General features: G+C 45.5%; 1 protein-coding gene across 1 annotated transcript; it reads left to right on the forward strand.

Moving 5' to 3' along the window:
- The first annotated feature begins 1,228 nt into the window (after positions 1-1,228).
- On the forward strand, positions 1,229-20,911 carry RHOQ (ras homolog family member Q). The gene is made up of 5 exons (XM_082481818.1): positions 1,229-1,399; positions 1,613-1,671; positions 19,381-19,545; positions 20,301-20,396; positions 20,726-20,911. Exons 1-5 carry the CDS (start codon positions 1,258-1,260, stop codon positions 20,879-20,881), a joined length of 618 nt encoding a protein of 205 aa, XP_082337944.1. The 5' UTR covers positions 1,229-1,257; the 3' UTR covers positions 20,882-20,911.
- Positions 20,912-20,991: the final 80 nt, after the last annotated feature.

Here is a 20,991-nt window from a genome sequence, read left to right on the forward strand (position 1 = left end):
GGGTTGAATCAGGAAATCGCAGCAGGGCAGTCTTGGATGTCCTGCTTTCCCCCTCCGTGGTTTGAAGGCATGAAAGTTTGATTGACTAAGCTGAAAAACTTGCAAAGTAATAACTTTTCTATTTTGTCCCGATTTGAAAACATGTTTTAATGAATATTCAGATAAGCTTTGTGCAATGTGGGATTTGCATTTATTTTCTCCATTGAGCGTGTCAGATCAAATAGAAACACAAACTGTACGACACAGAGGTCTCCTCGTGGTTTGTGCTGCTGCGTGCCATCCTTTGTCGTAATTAGATCGGGCTTATAGCATAAATCTGCAAAAAAATACGGACCAGAAAAGGCAAAAGGCAATTGTTTTTGGTCTGACTGTAAGTGTATTTCACACCATTTGAAAATGTGAAGTTGGGAACGGCTTTCTAGGGTGACATCCCAGTGTCACTGAATGGTGGGATTTCTGCCACTGACACAAGCAGGAGGGAGCATCATTTCGCTCATTTCTCACGCAGTAGCGACTCTCTCTCGATCTTGTCCTCCGGCCCTTTTAGCCTTTCAGATGGGTACCCAAGACTGCTTAAACCACAGGCGTTAGCATTCTTAAACCCACGACCACGCCTGAATTTCAGACTCAAAAGACAATAAACTCAGTGCAGAAAATAAAATAAAATAATTTAAAAAATGCCTTCTCGTCCCGTTGATTATTTTCATACTTATGGGCTCAAGTTACGGGCTAATTACAACCAGAGGAGCCACCGAAGTTTCCTTTGTGGAAACCACACGGGGATGGTGAGGGGGTCGGAGTGGGGCGGGGGTGAGCCCAGGAGAATTAAGGACCCCCCCGGGGCTGTCGCGGGTCGGGGGGTACCCTGCGGCGCCCGCCCGCTGCCCGGGCAGAGCCGGCTGTTGCTGTGCATGCGTGGGCGGGCAGCGGCGGCGGGGCCAGCCGGCCCCTCACGCAGGCCGGCCCCAGCCCCGCCGCCGAGCCCACGCGTGGGGCGCCCCTCCCCGCCTCCGCCCGGCCCCGCGCCCCGGGCGGGCGCTTCCCCTGCGCGGCGCGGCGCGGCGCGGCCGCGGCCGGGGGGAAGGCGGCTCCCGCCGGGCCCAGCGCGGCGGCGGCGGCGGATGGCGGGGGGGCCGCGCCCGGCGGGGGCCGGCGGGGGCGCCCGCTGAGCGGCGGGCGGCGGCGGCGGCGGCGATGCCGGGGGGCCCGGCGCGGCGGGGCGCGCCCGCGGGGCCATGAGGGCGGCGGGCTCCGGCCATGGCCCATGGCAGCGCGGCGGTCATGCTGAAGTGCGTGGTGGTGGGGGACGGCGCCGTGGGCAAGACGTGCCTGCTGATGAGCTACGCCAACGACGCCTTCCCTGAGGAGTACGTGCCCACCGTCTTCGACCACTACGCAGGTGAGCGGGCGGGCGGGCGGAGGAGCGGGGGGGGGGGCCCGGCCGCCGGCGGTGGTGGTGGCAGCCGCCCGCCCCCTCTCCCTCCCTCCAGCCCCCGGCCTTCCCCTGCCGGGATGGGGGGGGGCGGGGAGGGGGGGATGTGTGTGAGCTGTTTCGACCGGGATTTGCCCCCCACCCCCCGCCTTTACCCGCTGTGTTTCTCCCCCCTCGCAGTCAGCGTTACCGTCGGGGGCAAGCAGTACCTGCTGGGGCTCTACGACACCGCCGGACAGGTGAGTGCCGAGCGCGGCCCGCCGTGTCCCCCCCATCCCCGTCGCTGAAGTTATGTGCGGGGCTGCGGTGGGGGCTGGGGCACTCACAGGCGGGTTGGCCCGGGGGGGGGGGGGGGTGGCGGTGGCGGTGTGTGTGTGTGACCCGATTGATAAAATGCGGCTTTAAAAGAAAACCATCGATCCCACCCTTATTCCCGAGGGCGGGCAGGCGGAGACGGGCTGGATTTTTCGGGGGGCGTGTGGCCGGGGGGCGGCAGGACGGGGCTGTGGCGGGGCCGGCGCTGGGGGTTGGCAGCGCTCCGGACCGGGAATCACCCCCCACTCCCGGTCAGACCCCCCTCCGCCCCCCGGAGTGCCGACCCCCCCGCCCGAAACGTGTCTCCTTCAGCGGGGGGGGGGGACGCGGTGCCTCGGACGCCTCGGGTGGGATGCAGAGCCGGAGTGCCGCAGCTTGCCTTGTTGTTTTACGCTTAAGAGCTCTTAAATAGCGAGAAAGAGTTGCTCGACTTGAAGGTGGAATATAATAGCCTGTAATTCTGAGCCGCTGCCTTTGAGATAACCCGGGTTCCTTTTGCTATCGAGTGATTCGTTTGGTTAAGATTGTCACAGCCTGTTGTGAAAGATGCGATGCCAGCACCGTGTCTTAAGTAACTTTAATGACGCATAAAGTGCTTGATGTTTTGGAGGGGTCACCGGTGTAGCGGTTTCTCAAGGGCTCCGTTATTCACCTCCCTTCTCGGTTAGCTTAACTCGCCCGGCACCAGCCGTCGGCCGAGCACAGGGGCTCCCGGGTTAAAGTGCTCCCGCAGCTCTCCGGAGATGCCGTACCCGAAACAAAATGGTTTGTGAAAGGCTCGACCCCGTGAGGTGCGGGGCCTCTGCCAAAGGGAGGCAGGCGCGGAGCGTACGCGGAAACGCTGCGTGGGTTTTTGCAAAGTTGTGTATTCCTTATATTAAAACTTCTCCTTGCGCTGCGAGCATGTGTTTCGGACTCACATGACCTCAGACACGCTTCCTCGTTGGAAAGAGCAACTAGTACGATAATCGCACCGGACTGGCAGAGAAAAAAAAGCCGTATTTTTTTAATCGTGTTACTTCCTATACTTAATTGAGCAACCGCTGCGTAAATTAGTATACATTTTTAGATCTGCACACAGCCTTAAGTAAGGGAAGCGGCGTTTAACCGGTCTTCTATATCTTTGTTAGGCCTGAAATCAGTAATAAAATTGATTCGATGAGAATTGTAGGAAACAGACCCATTTCCAGAAAGCTGATACCTGAAGCGTGAGACTGTCCCAAAAAGGCTGACTTTGTGATTGTCGTCTCACCGACGTAAACACAAACTAGTCAAATTCATGCCAACTAAGTACATTTGGTATTACTGTCATAGTCGTGTTTTTCTGTAGTAATTGGTTCAAAACACAGCTTGTAAAATACTGCTTAAGTACGCTACAAGACGAGATTCTAGTGGTCAGGCAAATAAAGCATTTGGTTAATAGGCATCTAGTTTTATTTTTTTTTATAATAAGCATTGGAAAATGTAAAAGCGACCCTAGCACTACTGTACATGTGCATAGCTTATTTGTGGGTGCTGTCTCAAACTGTTTGTGCCGGCTTGTTGCTATTAATGGGAACGTGTGCTGTTAGCACTGCGTAACCTTAACGAAGGTGGTTTTGTGGTATCCCACTCTGCCTGAATGTGCTGAGTACAAAACTGAGTGACCTTTGGCCTCCTCAAAAGCTAGTAGGGTAAGTAGCCAGTTTGCAGCTAAACGGCATGCGAAGATACTCCTGTTACACTAAGAAAAACTTTTCAGTGTGAAATTTTATATCCAGGTGTGTAAACAGTTGAGGCAAGCTTCCCTCACCCCAAATTCTGAGAAGCCGAAAGCTTAAGTTTGAATTACAGAGCAGTTTCTGATATACCCAGGACCAGAGCTTGCTGGCCTAATTCAGAGGAGCCTTAGCTCACGTAGGGTGTTTTAACCTTTACAAGTATATCTGCTCTTGCTAAAACTCCCCTTTTAGTCAGGCCTGCGGTGCTAATAAAATCTTTACCATTATGCCCATCTCACTTCAGCATGTTTGGGGAACTGGTGGACATCAGGGGCTGCTCACGGGAGCCCCATCCCAACATCCAGCACAACTAGGGAGATGCTCATGGGGAGGCTGTGTGAAGATGCCAGTCCAGCAGTGTCATTCTTTTAGCTGCTTTGTCAGACAAGCTCATCTTCCCAGAGCTATGTGATAACAGAAAGCTTACTTTAAAGTTTAAATATTTATAGTAAAGAGCAGAAAAGACAGGGGTTGATAGTGCCTTCTCCATGTTGAGGAAGCGGCATGCTGCATCTGGTACATGCCTGCTGCTTGCACAGACTTCTGTACGGCTCAGATTCTTTGCTGCTCAAAGTCGGGATTTCTATGCCAGCATACATCAGTGCTTTTATTTCTAATTCTGTATCATGGTGCAACCCCTCTACGCTTTTCCGCTTCCGACCCTCCAATGGGGCAAATAAAGTTAGCTCACCTTGGGTGTTACGGCAGTAAGTATAAGGAAGAGCCTCTCTGCATACCATGCCTGGGCATCAACTATAACATAGGTCTTATCACTCTGAGAGCAAACAGCCTCTGCACAGTATGCTGTTCATTTCAGTAGCTGGAAGAGGCTTAGCTAAAAAGTAAAGTTACTGAATAGAAAATTGGTTCTGTTTTACCTCAAACCAGAACATTCTGTCACCCCCAAATAGTGTTACTGTAAAATACTGGTCTGATAGTATCGTTTTATCAAAACTTGGCAGTGCATGATCACTGTGGTATCTAAGCAGTTCACAGTCTTCAACGTGTTTCAGAGCACATAGGTACAATCTACAGATCTCATTTTGGGGGAAGAAGAGTGAGGGGGTAAATGGAGGTTCAGACAGTGATCTGCTCCAACTCCAGGCAGGAAGCCCGTAATGGAGCAAGAATTAAATGCCTTTTGATTTCTAGCTGGTGTGCAGCAGGCTCATCAGCCTGAAATACTGACTACCAGCCTGTGGGTCTCTTTAACTTGTGTGGTTGTGTATTTAGCAACTTGTGACAGACTTCTCTTTGGCAGAGGAGCTGCAGGCTTTTGAGTTCATGGCATCCCGTGCTCATTTCTAGCTCTCGCTTCTTCACAACACACAGAGGATCACGTGTAGGAACTATACCGATGACATAATGCCTCACATCTTTGTGAGTTTAAAGTAGGTTGAGAATAAATCTATTGAAGTCCCATTTTTTTTCCAAGTTATATGTAGTACGGAAAAACGACGCTAGTGGTTTGCAAACTGCAGTCTATAGGCCAGCAGACTGTGCTCCCTTTGTGTGTGTGCGAACTCAGGCAGGCTCTTCTCTGGCTGAAAATCCTGAGGCTCTGGTTCAGCAGAAAATAGCCAGTACAGCTGTTGGGCAGTGGAGGCTCTTGGAGCCCGTTTGGTTTTGCAGCTGTGGAGGCAGGCTCCCGAGCCAGGGAAGCGGGTGGGAATTCGGTGCCGGTGGTGTCCGAGAAGACATTCCTCCAGCAATTCCTCCCAGAGGTGGAGCTGGCAGCTCCTTTTAGCCTTGCTGCTGCACATAGCCAGGTGCTGAGACCGGGTGGGCTTGGAGTGTGTCCTGGTTTCCCCAGGAAGATGAGAACTGTGGAACCTACCTACATTGCCTGGAGCTGGGAGCATCAATGCACTGAAGCGTAAACGTGCGGTGGTTGTGCTACTGATGGTTGAATGCCTTTGGCTTTGCAGGAGCCTCTCCTGCTCTGGGAAACTAACTGTGTGTCAGTACTGCTCTTCATTGAGCAGGGGTACGTGGCAAAGTCAGCCTGGGAAGGGAACCGTGGCTTCATCAAGGTTCTGTTAACTTCACCGTTGTTGGAGTGCTTTTGAACTAGTGACAAGCGATTGATCGCCCATAATACCAAAAATAATACTGCCAGCTCTTATGATATTAAAACTTTTGGAGAAGCGTCTGCAAGCACTAATGCAGAGGTGTGCTACATGTCCCCTCACCACGTCCCAGGTGATCGGGATAAGTGGCAGGACACACAGGAGTTACCTCTTGGGGGGTTTTGTTCCATACTGAAGGCTGCTGCTTAAAGTGGCAGTCAGGGCCCATCCTCCTCTCCGTCCCTTTTGCTGGGGGAGGGGGTTCATTCATGATGTGGTCCCTTTCTTCCAGTACGTGCTGACCACATACAGGTGAAAGCCTTGCTCTGCTCCTGTGTCTTTGCTGTGAAGGACTGTCAGGACCTGGAGGGAGGATGCTGCTGCTGCCCTGGGAAGAGAGATGCTGAGGCACAGCATGGCTGTCTGGTGCAGGTTCGGCACCAAACCCCCATCTGGGCAGCGCAGAGCAGGGCACAGACAGAGCAGAGCGAATCTTACTATGGTGCAGTGCCCAATAATAACATTTATATCCCTCAGCCATCACTTACTGGTGTGATACTAGTGTGGCCTGGTTGCACAAAGCTGAGTAAACTGTGTTCCTCGGCTTTCCACTACTATCTTTCTGCCTTAAAGGCCCTAATACGTGTAGGGCAAGCCGTAGGTCTGATACAATAAAGCTCTCAGTGCCTTCTCAAGACTCGCCAAAACAGTAGCCACAAAACACACTAAGCACAAGAGCAGGACAAACCGCTTTTGGTTCTTCTCAGCTCAGATACTGTGGCTACTCTGATTGCAGCTGCAGCCAGTTTAATTTGGATACACTGGCTTTTTGGTTGTAACAGAGGCCCCGATGTAAAATTGCTTTTAACATTAAAGTTGGTTGGGCTGCTGAAGTGCGTAAAGCTAACTCAAATATTAGCAAGATCAGCGCCTGCGTTAAGGCCAGGTGTAAAAACAAATGGTTATAACTCTGAATGTGCCTGTGGGGAAGAGAGGGGGTAGAGGTGTGGTTATTGAAATGGATGGTCACCAAACTTGCAGTGGTTGCTATAAATAAAACAAGAAATAGCAGTAATCTTGGTACTTCCTGCTGGCTATTTGTTGTGGCTTCGGTAGGTAGCCCTGGTCTAGCAGTGTCCTACTGAAAGCAGAGGCAGCAGTTGATCATTTTGGCCGGTCCATTGTGAAGTAGGAAAGTCCCTCCTTGGACCACATTACTCCTTCCCAGTTGCACCTACCCCGCAGCCGTAGCGCCAGCGCAAGCCTGGAACACACAGGCACGGTCTCCCGCAGCACAAAGCCTGCCGCCCCTTACTGCAGGGTTGTAAACACCGAAACCCGTAGCGTGATTTTGGCAGATCTAAAAATGAAATGTTGGCAATTAAAATGCTGTCCCCTTTCCATTCCCTCCCCCTGCACGTGTTTTCCCTCGCTCCCCTTCCATTGCCCCAGCCGAGCTGGCGGCAGGCGCTGGGGAGCTGCGAGCTCTCTCGCTCGCTGCTGGTCGGAGCGCTGGGCTATGAATAGCTCAGCCTCCGCTGAAGCTGCTCTCTGCTTCAGGACGTTGCCAGCCACGTAGATTTAAGGGCTCTGCAGCAACAACTGGATGTGTGCAAATAAAATAAAAACGTGCCTAGATTCTCCCTCTGAAATTTAAGTTTTTCAGGGCAAAAAAGGAGCTGAAGTGCCTGAGCTTACGATCCCTGCGTCGAGAGTTTTCTAGACTAATGTTTAAGCGAAGGCAGGCTTTCCCTTTAAAAGGAAAGGGACTCTTACCTTCAGATCGGCTTTTAAAAATGGCCTTCCAACAATAATAGTCCCAGTGCAAAGCTTACATTCAAATGTCTCTTTGTGAGCTGTGACTCACGCTTTGAAAGCATCGCATCTTTCCTGGAAAGGTAGGTAAGTATTGTTATTGCCAGATAGGGAGTCTCAGGATGGGAGACACTGCTCTGAGTTCCCAAAAGCATTCACTACTGAATAGCGGCACTGAGTTATGTTAAAATCAAATGTAAGGGATATGTTTGAAAATGTAGATCCAGAATGTCTTCGCCAAATTAATAGTAACTTAATGGCAGACCAAAGTAAAGAACCCAAAGTAAACCGAGTGTGAGAGGTTCTCTGAAACTTCAATTTTTGATATGTTAAAAGCACATTTTTATGGAGACTGCTGACCTAGAGAGACCCTTGCTAAACATTGATTGTGCGGTCAAGTAAAAATCCCTTTTTCCTGGTTTAAGAGTCATTAGATATCCTTTAGTTTGTGAGAGTTCTCTCTGAATTTTACTCCTTTATAATTTCTTCAAGGTACAGTGACATCTTTCAATGCTATCCAAACATTCACCAGCTAAAAAGGCAACACTGAATACATGCAATAATTACTGCTCTTCCAGCACAATGTTATTGCGTGTCCTCTTACTTCCTGACTTCATTTTAAGACTCATGTGAGTATCATATACTCTACAGCTGTACTGCAGGAGGCCAGGGTGAGGGAATGGGACAACTGGGTAAGCTGGCATGAGCTGGCAGAGTTTTTCTGATAGAGAACATAGGAGACCCTGGGAATTTTTGGCAGGTCCATAGTCAGACTTCTTGATTGAAATCTGTTGCCTTTGCAAAGAGCTCTTTATATTTTAGTAAAGCATGGAAAATGCGCTATTTTCACATTTATATCTTAACTTCTGATTCATCCTATGAAGTACATCTTAAATTAAATATAGTTTAGACTAGAGTACCGCTTCTGTAGCGCAGACCTACAATGCAGAAGGACTTAGAATGTGTATTAGGGTCTGATCCAAAGCTCTGTGCTGTTAGCAGGCACCCTATTGCTGATTTCAGTAGCTTTGTTCCAGTTCCTTTATTGAGAACACATGGACAAAGTGGACGTAAAACTTACTTCAGCAATACCGAGGTTTTGTCAGTTCCAGGCATTCAAAATGATGAGTCAGCTATTCCTATCCACACACACCACTACCTAAAAAAACCTTGGAAATCAAAATGGTTTGAGACTTTTTCTTTTGCCCTTTGCTGGATGTGGCTTTTCTTTAAGCCTTTGGGCTTCATGTATTCAAGTTTTCTCTATATCTGTGGGGGACTAGAAATTTGTCTTTCATTTAAAGGTAAAAAGGATGCAATTTTTCTTTATATGATCATGACACTCCAGGAACCTGGGCTTTATAATATAAAGCACACTGATTCCAAATCCTGCAGTTTTATTGTGAGTTATAGAAACCAACATTACTAAAATGGATGCTTTGGGACAGAGCTTCAGGATTCTTTTTTTAAACCTCCACATTAGCAGTTAGATTTCTAAGAAACTGCCCTTCCTCTAATTAGAAAAAAGTGCAAAATCAGGGCAGGAAGGAGGGGAATTGTATCTTTTTACCGCTCTGTTCTGTGGTTTGATAAGCAGTCTATTGGTTTGGACTGGTGACTGGATGATTTGTGTGAAGAAAAATGTGTCTGAACACTACGTGACACTTTCAGCAGTTCTGAAGAGGTTGTGTCATTTGACGCGTTAGCGGCTGCTGTCTTCAGTCTTGTTTTAATTCGTCTCTGTGCTGCATGCCTGTTGTGGCACGTGTGAAATAATTCTTTGCGATGGCCGGCACTCGCTGCTGTGTGTATAAAAATGCAAGTGGCAGCATTATTCTCCAGAGCAAAGGAAGATCTATCAGCATCCTAGGTGAGCTTATTGCTTCAGATGAATAAAACAGACTGAAAGTGCCGCAGGCAGCTTGCACTCTAAATGAGATGTAGCTGTGAATGCTAAAAGATCACAGGTAGGACTTAATGCTAGTTCCTTGTTGGTCTGATTTCCAGTTGGGATGGAGTGGTGGAATCCACAAGGGTGCCAGGTGTGACCTGGGCTGCACCTTTAGTTACAACCAACAGATAGCCCAGCCGCAGGCAGTGAGATGCCTTACGTATTCCTGTATTTTTCAAATACATGGCAGATAAAACTAACACCAGAGGCAATGTAGGCCCACTACTGAATGGGGTGGGTGCCCTGGTGACAGAAGATACAGAGAAGGCAGAACTATTGAATGCCTTCTTTGTCTCTGTCTACTCTGTCGGGGGCTGTCCTGAGGAGTCCTGTTCTGCTGAGACCCCAGATGAAGATGAAGTCAAGTCAATGGATGGGTTTGCCTTAGTTGATGAGGACTGGGTCAGAGACCAGTTAAGCAACCTGGACATCCATAAATCAATGGGTCCAGATGGGATGCACCCGCGGGTGCTGAAGGAGCTGTCTGAAGTCATTGCTGGACCACTCTCCACCATCTTTACCAAGTCTTGGGAAACGGGCGAGGTGCCTGAGGACTGGAGGAAAGCAAATGTCACTCCAGTCTTCAAAAAGGGCAAGAAGGAGGACCCGGGTAACTATAGACCGGTCAGCCTCACCTCCATCCCTGGGAAACTGATGGAGCAGCTTATCCTTGGTGCCCTCTCAAGGCATATCAAGGATAAGAGGGTTATTAGGGGCAGTCAGCATGGCTTTTCCAAGGGGAAGTCATGCTTGACCAACCTCATAGCCTTTTATGAGGAAATAACGAGATGGATGGATGATGGCAGAGCGGTGGATGTGGTCTACCTTGACTTCAGTAAAGCATTTGACACGGTCTCCCACAGCATCCTCATGGCTAAACTGAGGAAGTGTGGACTGGATGACCGGATAATTAGGTGGACTGCGAACGGCTGAAGGAGAGATGCCAGAGAGTCGTAGTCAATGGGGCAGAGTCCAGTTGGAGGCCGGTAACCAGCGGAGTGCCTCAAGGGTCGGTACTGGGGCCCATATTATTCAATATATTCATTAATGATTTAGATGAGGGAATTGAGTGTACTATCAGCAAGTTTGCTGATGACACTAAGCTAGGAGGAGTGGCTGACACGCCAGAGGGCTGTGCTGCCATCCAGAGAGACTTGGACAGGCTGGAGATTTGGGCAGGGAATAACTTCATGAAATACAACAAGGGAAAGTGTAGGGTCCTACATCTGGGCAGAAACAACCCCAGGTTCCAGTATAGGATGGGGAGCTACCTGTTAGAGAGCAGTGTAGAGGAAAGGGACCTGGGGGTCCTGGTGGACAGCAGGATGACCATGAGCCAGCACTGTGCCCTTGTGGCCAAGAAGGCCAATGGCATCCTGGGCTGTATTAGAAGGGGGGTGGTTAGCAGATCGAGAGAGGTCCTCCTTCCCCTCTACTCTGCCCTGGTGAGACCGCATCTGGAATATTGTGTCCAGTTCTGGGCCCCTCAGTTCAAGAAGGACAGAGAGCTGCTGGAGAGAGTCCAGCGTAGGGCAACTAAGATGATTAAGGGAGTGGAGCATCTCCCTTATGAGGAAAGACTGAGGGAGCTGGGTCTCTTTAGTTTGGAGAAGAGGAGACTGAGGGGTGATCTTATTAGCGTTTATAAATATATAAAGGGGGAATGTCATGAGGATGGAGCCAGGCTCTTCTCAGTAGCGACCAGTGATAGGACAAGGGGTAATGGATTCAAGCTGGAACACAAGAGGTTCCACTTAAATTTGAGAAGAAACTTCTTCTCAGTGAGGGTGACAGAGCACTGGAACAGGCTGCCCAGGGAGGTTGTGGAGTCTCCTTCTCTGGAGACATTCAAAACTCGCCTGGACGCCTTCCTGTGCAACCTCATCTAGGTGTTCCTGCTCCGACAGGGGGATTGGACTAGATGATCTTTTGAGGTCCCTTCCAATCCCTAGCATACTGTGATACTGTGATACTGTGATTCCTCACTTAAGAAAGAAAAACCGTAGGCAGTTTTTCAACTGCCTTAGCATCTGGTGCAGTGAAATCGTTGAGTGTTTTACCGAATTCTTCAGTGGAAGCTGTTAGGCCTGACAAATCAGGACTTGACATAAAATGAGGTGCAAAAGACTCTCAGGGACTCCTTTCATTCCAGAAACTCCTTCCCGGTGATGTGTTTCTTCAATGTGCCCGTGATGGCACTGGTACTATGGCACTTCGTCTTCTGAGAAGATGTGTGATGGGAATTAATCTTGAGGAGCCAGCATGAAGGCTTAGTCTTCTGTGTTACAAAGCTGTTGCTTAATGCTGGACTGAAGAATGTGCTTTTGGGGTTTATTTGTAAAAACTGAAAGGGAATGGGACACCTAACTGATCAGTCTTTCTTGCCTGGGCAGAATTTATGTAGTTAGTAAATGAAAAGACGTGTTTGATATGATATGGATAACTATATTAAACCACCTCTGTTCTGTAGTCTGTTTTCCATCTGAGAACAGATCTACTAATGGGCATATTCTCCTGTAAAAATGAAGTGCAAGAAACCATCTTTCCTAAGAGCAGGTTCTGCAGAGGATCTGCCCAGGTCCCCTGTGCCAGGGTGATTTTTTTTTTTTTTTCCTTTGATTGCCCATATCTGAAAGAATGGAAAATCCTGGTTGTTCATGGCTGCAGTCACCAAAACTGGGGTCAATTCCTTTCCTGGAGAAAGTGGAAATCCTGTGTGGGAAGAATGCGGTTCATAAGGTTGCTGATGGTGAGAAAGGAACCGGCACGGGAATGCACCACAGCCTTGTGATTTCTCATGGGTAAGGAGTGAAAGGGTTTGCCCACAGCAGTTACTCTGCCACTTCTTAGGTGCTTCGTAGTGGCTAAGCAAGTGGTATGAGGTGTTTAAGTGAAACTGTGCTCCCCGATACTGCTTGCAGTCAGTCGAATCCAAACAGCAGTTGGATTTTAGCATTGTTACAAAGGCTAAAATAATAAGGCTTATAGAGAAAATTCAGGGGCTTCTATTTTTAGAAACCCACGAAGAAGCCAGCAAGTTGGAAGTTCCTGTGGTGATGGACAGGAGAGAGGGAGTGTTCTGTTCAGACTGCCTAGGCAAATAGTTTATCATCACCACATGGCAAGGTGTAGGATTTGGACGGTATTTAAACCCACATTAAGACTGGGATCAATCCTGATCACTTAAAGGCAATTTTTTGTATAATTAAGGGAATACTCTGTCCTTCTGGTCTAATGCTCTGAAATCCATCTCACTAGGCTCCATCTTCCAGCTAGCTATTTCTCTCTATACAGAAAAGCTTTTCAGATGTGTAAACTGCTGCATAGTCCTCAAATATGCCAGAAGGAAAGTTTTGTCAAAAAAAAAAAAAAATCGTAATTCACAAACCCCGGGCTTTTTCAATGTATAATTCATACTGCCTTTGAACAGTCCTCCTCACAGGAATTTAGAGATGGATTTAGATCAGCTTACTTCATTTTTAGAATACAATGGGAGAGAGCACTTACCCTGCATTCTTGCAGCTATTTCTATAAATTAAAGATAGATGTTGGGCCCAAATCGGCAGCTTTTTGCACACTCCCTGGGAAACCTCTGCAAACCAGCCACAACAGGACAATTCTGCTTTCTTTAGCAATGCAAGCTGTATCTCCAGAAGTCTGTGAAGAGATAGAGGGTCTGTAGTGCGCTTTCCCCCTGCAGCCAGGGAATAATCACCGTATCTTGTTTTGCATGTTCAGAAGCTAGTGGTTACAGATGTAGGTGACTGAAAAATCAAAACGTAGCGACCAGCATAACAGGGCTTGGATTGCAAAATTGGACAGGCAGTCATTTTACAGCGATGCTGTGTCAGTCCAAATTGCCGCTTGCCAAATGCTCCTGCATTAGTGGTGCCTTGCGAGTGGCAGTGCCAGGAAGCCAAGCGTCCTGGGGACGCTCAATCCTCCTTCCCTGAAAAGGGTTACTGCGCCACACAGCCCGGGCTGAAAAAATTCGGCAAGTTTTTTTAGCCAGGGAAGCAATTTGTGCTTGGCATGGGGCAGTACAGACTACTTCCCTCTGTCTCCTCCGCCACCCAAGCTTCTTGTAGAATCAGAAACCACAGGGTGATTCACCGGGGTGAAGTTTGTTTCCTGGTGTGCTTCTGCAGTAGGCAGTTGCTCTCGGAGGCTTTGCCTGGTGCTGATGGCAAAGCTGCGGATCAGCCTTTAATTCCAAATAATCTGGGGGAGATGGCAGGATGTGTCCACTGGGGTAGGGATGAGCTGTTACTAACTCTCTGGGGTGCACGTTAGATGCAACGGTTGTTATGGCTCATGTTGTTTTCCAAAAATTACCGGGGGCCTTCTGAAATGGAAATTTATTTTGAGGCAGGAAAACTATGAAAAATGCAGTCTTGAAGGATAGCTTTGAAATGTACTTCAAAAATTAAAGCATGGTGATTCATATTGAGAGAGGACTTTTGACTGTTGCTACCAAGCCCTACTATGAAGTGGGTTACAACTTGGACTTTTAGCTGGGATTTTGCTCTGCAGAAACCAGCTAGGCACATATGTGTGCCTCACTGCGACCCTTTGAGCAGCAGCAGTCATTACCCTTCACTGCATGAAGGTTGGATTCCTCTAGCAACTCTGCCTGATGTCTATTTTTGGCTTCCCCTCTAAAAACAGATGGTTGGGAGTGAGAACCTCCTCTTACGATTGCTGTTGTAAGCTGTGAAAGCAACAGATGGTTGCTAACACAGAGATCACAAACCTAGAGTTGTCGAGCTGCAGTTTTTCTTCCAGTGGTGCAAGCTTTATTTTGTTCTCCCCCCATCCACTTGATACTGTTTCAGAACAGAAAAGAAATAGACATCCTTTTGTTTATAAGAGTATGTCAGTATGATATAACTGGAGATGTATCGGTAGCATGTCTTTCCTAAGCTGCAGAACACACAAAATCAGTAACTACTTTGGTTCCATGAGAGTACAAAACACGGGGCCTGGATTAAAACAGAAGCATGACATACCTTGCTCAGGGCCCCTGCCAATAGTGTTAATGACATACCAGAATTCAGTTTCTCCTATTTGCTTAAAGACACTAGCCCTCATATTTGCAGGGAAAAAAAATCAGACAAACAGATCTAGGTTTTAGCATCTTCTTCGCTGCCTGTAGCAGCACATCTGAGAGGTATGAATTTCCCCAAAGGTCTTGGTCCAGGCATGGGAAGGTATTGACTCCAAAGGTGACTCTTCTAATTGCCTTTCATCTCTCCAAATTGGATTGAGAGAGACCCTAATACCATTCCAGAGGAGAAAGAGGCCTGTGGTCTCACATTACTGAGGGAGGGGTAAGCACCGCTGTCCCCATTTAGCTTGGGCAGGGAGAAGTGTGATACCATAAAGCAGGGGAGCTACAGGGGCTCTAGTACTATGGGATCTCAGGATGCCTGCACCTCTCCGGTTTTCTAATAAATGTCAGGAAATAATGCTTTTTGTGGGTCAAGAAGGTTGTCCAGAAATGATTGGACTTGACTTTGTCTTAGTTTATTTAAAAAAAAACAACTATCCCACTGCACGTAAGCTATGTACATCAAAGGCTTTTGGAGTGCTTTGGAAAGACTAATGCATTATTAAGCTAGCAAACCCCTATGGGGCACCCTAACAGATGGGAAGATGCACGTAGAGAGAGGATAATGATTTGCTAAGGGCTACATACCGTGTCAGTGACAGAGTTAGAAATACAGTTTGTGCGTTTTTAACTATGTCTCTCAGCTGATATCCATGGAATTGGGCAAAAGTATTAGTTCAGAATCAGTTGTACAGCTTGAAATAGGGCACCGCATTCTGCTTTTATCCTCAGCAAACCCCTGAAATGAAGAAGAATATAATGCTGCAGAATTGCAATACCACTCTCTAGCTCCTCAAGACCTCTGTTTTTGAGCAGGTAAATGTCAGGGAAGGAAATAGCCAAATTTTGGACATGTTAAAACAAATCTACCTGAACATCCAAAATGCAGTGAAAATCGGTGATGCAGTATTCAAGTACAAGGCAGCAGAAACTCTGAGGCAGATTATTAGGGACTGTAACATGGAAAAAAAGAGACCTAAAGGAGAGATTTTTATGGAGCTAAGATAAAGGCAATGCTAGACTTACCTACTGAATATCAAACCTAGGGTGAAACGAAAATTTAAAAGTATGAATTTCCATTCTCCCATCTTAAAACAATAAACCCAAACAGTCCCCAGTTTGTAGCAGAGAAGCCAAGTCAAGTCATGAGCTCCTCCATCTCATCTCCTTTCCCACGTCTGTTCTCTGTTGGCAGCTGTCCTGGGTTACCACAGAGATACCAGGTAAATGATGGATGGTCCTGCTGCAATATACTGTCTTTTATAGGGATCACAGCTCCACATAACATTAATTAAGCCAACGTACATGCATCCCATTTGCTTACAGTTATTATAACTCTCAGCATATTTTTCTATTTGTATTTAACTGCTTCAGCAAACAGTGAACAATTTTGAAGTCCAGAGTATGTTGGAGAGTGAGCCATTTCACTATTATAGCCTGGAGTTGCTGAGACTTGTACTTGTAGTTGTATTTACTTGTATTTCGATCCTTAGTGGCTTTCCTGCCTATCTTATTCACATTCTTAAAATATTCCAGTTAAATTCTTTAAATGTTTTTAATGCCTAAATATACATGCAGTGCCTCCCCCAATTAGATTGGAAGTCTAATTGTTGTACAGTGTGGTGTGTACATGCACTCAAATTGGAATTTATGTTGACTGGCTAGTATAATTAGATTTTGCCGTTCCATTTAATTTTAGAATAAACCACATTTATTTCCCTTACACTAGATTCAAGAAATAAATTATCGTTGAAGCAATCAGATTTTTCCACGCTTCTCTAACATTCAGTCAAAATTCATTTGGTATTTCAGATTCTTCTAGCAAGTGCAGCAGTTATTTAGGCCCAATACATCAGAGAAAGTTTTCTGGTTTGATTGCTGTTTCTGAGAGGCTGTTGGGGAGCAGGAGGAGTCCTTAAGCACAGATAACCTACTAGATGCTGGTAACATTTAAGCCAGGGAGTCTCTTAGGAGAACCCAGGACCAGTCTAATCACGAGGCTTTATTAGAATTACCTGCTGTTATTAGTATCAATACAAACGTAATTTTTGCAGCACAAACAAGGTTCACAGGAGAGCCTGTCAGCACTGCCTTATTTCAAGCAGCAGGTGTGGTGGGTATAGCCAAATTCTCTGTTAATTTAAGTAAGCATAAATGCATTGAAGTCACTGTAGTGAATACCACGTACATCTTTGGCTGTGGTACATGATGTATCCAATCACACTGTACTTGCCTTCAGTGTAACTTCTTGATTATACTGGATGGACCCACAGCTTGCCCAGTGCAGATGGAAGAGGGTATAAATCAAAAGGCATATAAATAGATGCAGGGACAGGAAAAGAGTTCAGCAACGCACATGCCTTAACAAGTGCTAACATTGCTCAATCCCAGATGATTGCCGATGAACACTTGGGAAGAAAGGTGCAGTACTAAGACGTAGCTAAATGTACAAGGATTTGTACCTAATGGGATTTGAAAAGAGAAGCTAAATATGAAAGCTTCAAAGTAAACCATGCAAATGTAACTCAGCTTGGAGATCAGAAAATGATCAGCATTTGCTATGAATAAAAGGTCCATCTGTAATTTGAAATGGCTTAGCTAAGAGGTACTTTAAGGTCGGTGGACTAACAGTAATTTCTGGTGACAATGAAATATTTTCCCCATTCCAATATTTAATGCAGACAGTACTCTAGTTATTGTAACCCAGATGTGAGATTTTTAGAAAACGTTGAGTGTAGTGAAAGCAACTCTTTGATAGTAGGAATAAATTATGACTTTAAACTATTTTTTTCTTTTTTTTAGGAAAACCTTTTCAGTAATACCCTGCATATGATTTAGTAGAGCTGAATTTGTGAGCAACTGATGGATCTGCCTGCGTGTTCTTGCATGCAGATTTTGTACTCCAGGGACCAGTGTAATTTGCAGTTGGGAAGCTTCTTTTAGGATTTTGATTTCCACCCTAGAAAACAGAGTGGTAACCCTGAGCAGGATTGGACTACATTCAGTAGTAGCAGTAAAACATAAAATACATGCTTAAAAAAAAGAACTGAATGCTAAATAGTTTCAGTTTGCTGCTGTGATTTGTGATTTTTTTAAAGTTATTTCTGCCTTCTATGATGAATGTCCACAGATGTGGAAAAGACATGGTTAATAGTTGAGTGGGTTTTTTGGAAACTGGATAGGAGCCTGACACTAGCAGGGAAACAACTGATCTTCAAAAAGGCGTGTCAAATGGTGTAGTTTCACAGGAGTTTCAGTTACTGTGGTTGTGAAATTGGTAGCCTGTGTTTACAGCTAAGCATGCTCTAGCTTATTGACAAAACTGTAGAGTATACAAGACTGGCAGTAGAGTGTACAGTCAAAATAGCACATGAGAATACTGATTACAAATAAGGATATTATGTAAATAGACACTGAAGAGTATTGGCCAATTTGTCTCCTTGCTAGTGCAGAATCTACTCCAGTGCTCGTTCCCATATGTCTTTTCTCCATTTCACGATGAGGGTAATGGCCTTCTTCCCATAGCTGTTGAATTCCAAATGAAAAGATGGGTCTAGCAGAAACTGTTCTGGGGAAGTTCTCACATGTTTTCTGAAATTCTAGCGATGCCATCTTTAAAACTTAACAACTAATCAATGAAAGGCTTTTTTGAGGGTGCAGCTATAGGTTAATAATCTGGTAATGTGACAGTTGCCAAGGAAATGAAAATTTAATTTTCTGGCTTGTTTCAAACATGGAGTTGAATTACATTTCTGTCTCTACATTTAATGAACAAATTGTTCCAGTATTTGTGAGATTTAATTAAGGCGGGGAGCGTGCATGGGGAAGAGGGAAGCTGCTGCAGCAGCCATAATAAACTGGTGTTTATTGTGGAAGAGAAGGCCTAAACCCAGCATTCTTTGCTGTCTCTGCAATGTCTGGGCTTAGTTATATATGTGGGTTTTTTTAAAAAAAAAAAAAAAGCCTAAGGTAGGAATGGCAGGGCATTGGTTCACTGCCATAGACCAAAGGAAGCCTTGCAGAGAGAAGCTGGGGCACGTTCCCTCCTACTCTTAGCTAAAAAATATGGCAAAATCCACTTTCTTTGTCTCTTGCTAGAGATACTCTGTTTTACAGTAGGGACAATACTCCTAGGTACCTCTGTTGCCAGCGTATTGTATGCCCTGGCAGTAGGACTGGTGGCATTATATGCTTTTGATTTTAAATGACCTAATAATCTTTTCACACTGCCTCCCCTCCCCCCCGCCCCCAAAAAAGGGCATTAATGTTCCCCTGATAATGTTCTTGATCTTTAATTTTTGTTCCTTTCCAGTCTTTGCTGGGCTCGCTTAAAAGCAAGCAGAGTCTGGACAAGAGGTCCCTTCTGATCCGTACTTTGTCTGCCCTGATCATTAGCAACAGGACAGTAGGGCTTCTAAGAGGCAGAAAGAAAATTATAAGGAGGGACTTAAATAGCACGTCTACATATGTTCCAAAAGAACATATGTAATAGCACATCTACATATGTTCCAAAAGGAAAGTAAGTGTGTTAAATAGCCTAGCTTTGTATAACCTGGATGGCTCTACAGAAGTCACATCTGCTTACTCTCTTTGGGCAAACAAATGCTAACCTTTGATCTGCAAGTATGTTGGAACTGTAAGTTTTTCTTTTTTCCTTTAAGTGAAAACTTTTTAAAGGGTAGTCCTCTGTATATTCTCATACAGAGTAAGTTTCGATCAGTATTAATACACAGGGTTTTTTATATTTATATTCACATATAATTACCCTTATACACAGATTTTGCTCTAACAGCCATGCTAACTAACTTGGAATAGTTGTAAACATTCACAAGTTTGCTTCAACAAAATATGAAGAGTTTCTGAATATAACTGTTGAAATTAACAAAATACAATTTAATACTGCAGATAACAGAATTTTTCTTTCTCAGGAAGACTATGATCGTCTGAGACCTTTATCTTATCCTATGACCGATGTCTTCCTTATCTGCTTCTCAGTGGTAAATCCTGCTTCATTTCAAAATGTGAAGGAAGAGTGGGTACCGGAATTGAAGGAATATGCACCTAATGTTCCCTTTTTACTAGTAGGAACACAGGTATATCTGGTTCTGTTCTACTTTATGCAAGCAATTCAGATCCTTGTATGCTGTCTTTTCTTTGGGCTGGCAGTTCAGGCCTGACAGGACCTGAGCAGCATCTCCTTCTGGCTTTGGAGGAATGATCATAGCAAGTGGCAGAAGAACCTAGATCTGTGTTGATCTGTAATGAGCTACCTCCATTTTGTTAAAATACATGGATTGTAAACTGGGTGGCAAGATTAGCTGTATCTCTCTATGTGACTTTCTATAAAGTCATAGGACTTAAGGAATAAAATTGTCTATTCATACCCATGTTACTGGAATTACTTGGGTCTGCAACTATTGGTCACATCCAGTATTTGCTGAAGCAAAGGAGCAAGGGGAGAGGTGAGACAATTTCCTCTTGCTTCTTGTGGGCAGTGGTCTGGGCTTCAATTACAAAGTGACCCCCATGTTGGTATTAAGTTTGGGTTAATCTTTCTGCCACTGCTGGATATAATTTCTGGTATTCTGAGATGATCACATCTCATTGAAGAGCTGAATTACAGGATAAACGTTTGTTCCTTCTGGATTAAAGGTAGTAGTTCACAACTTAAATTTCCAGGGCTTTTGGATGAGGAAGGGTCCACAACCTGAATCATGACGTGACTCCATTTTTATACATGTAATACTCCATTAAATAAATAATTCTGCTTTAAAAAGAAGGTATCATATAACCTGCTGACTTTTGTTTAGAAAACGTATTCCAACATGACTGCAATCTTTCTTACTAGATTGATCTTCGTGATGACCCAAAAACTCTGGCAAGACTGAATGATATGAAAGAGAAGCCCATATCTGTGGAGCAAGGACAGAAGTTAGCAAAAGAGGTAAACTGGATACTCCTAAATGAAACCAAGTAGCAAAGAAGCAAAAAAACTCTACTTCCAGTTGACTTTTTTTCCCTTTACCACTTTGCCCAATTCTTTTACTAGTCAACATATGAAACCTTATGGTTACCAGTTAACAACATTTACTTACATTGTTGAATACAGCTAACAGCATTAGTTCTCCTACAGGGGGAAGCACATTCAGATAACTTTTCTAGATCACAACCAAACATTGTGGTGTCACTATAGGAAAAAAAAATGTGGAAGTGCCCAGATAGCAATGTATTTCAGCTGTTCAGTTCTATTGAATTTACTTATTTTCTTGACAGATAGGAGCCTGCTGCTATGTGGAGTGTTCAGCTTTGACACAGAAAGGACTGAAGACTGTTTTTGATGAAGCTATTATAGCCATTCTAACTCCAAAGAAACACACAGTGAAGAAGAGAATAGGCTCAAGATGCATAAACTGCTGTTTGATCACGTGAGATACATTTGACAATGGCCAGGCTTACTGTGAAATTCTACTGAATTTAAATACAATGCATTAAGTACACAGCAAACTTGTTACAGGTTTGAAAGCTAAAACTATGATTCT

This window comes from Vanellus vanellus (genome assembly GCF_965231255.1).
Source record: "Vanellus vanellus genome assembly, chromosome: 3".
Lineage (NCBI taxonomy): Eukaryota > Metazoa > Chordata > Aves > Charadriiformes > Charadriidae > Vanellus > Vanellus vanellus.

Excerpts from the sequence above, each read along its gene's own strand:
- RHOQ (XM_082481818.1), top strand. The coding sequence starts at position 1,258 with ATGGCCCATGGCAGCGCGGCGGTCATGCTGAAGTGCGTGGTGGTGGGG. Across the intron at positions 1,672-19,380 it reads TCTACGACACCGCCGGACAG|GAAGACTATGATCGTCTGAG; the intron begins GTGAGTGCCGAG and ends TTTCTTTCTCAG. Across the intron at positions 19,546-20,300 it reads TTTTACTAGTAGGAACACAG|ATTGATCTTCGTGATGACCC; the intron begins GTATATCTGGTT and ends CTTTCTTACTAG.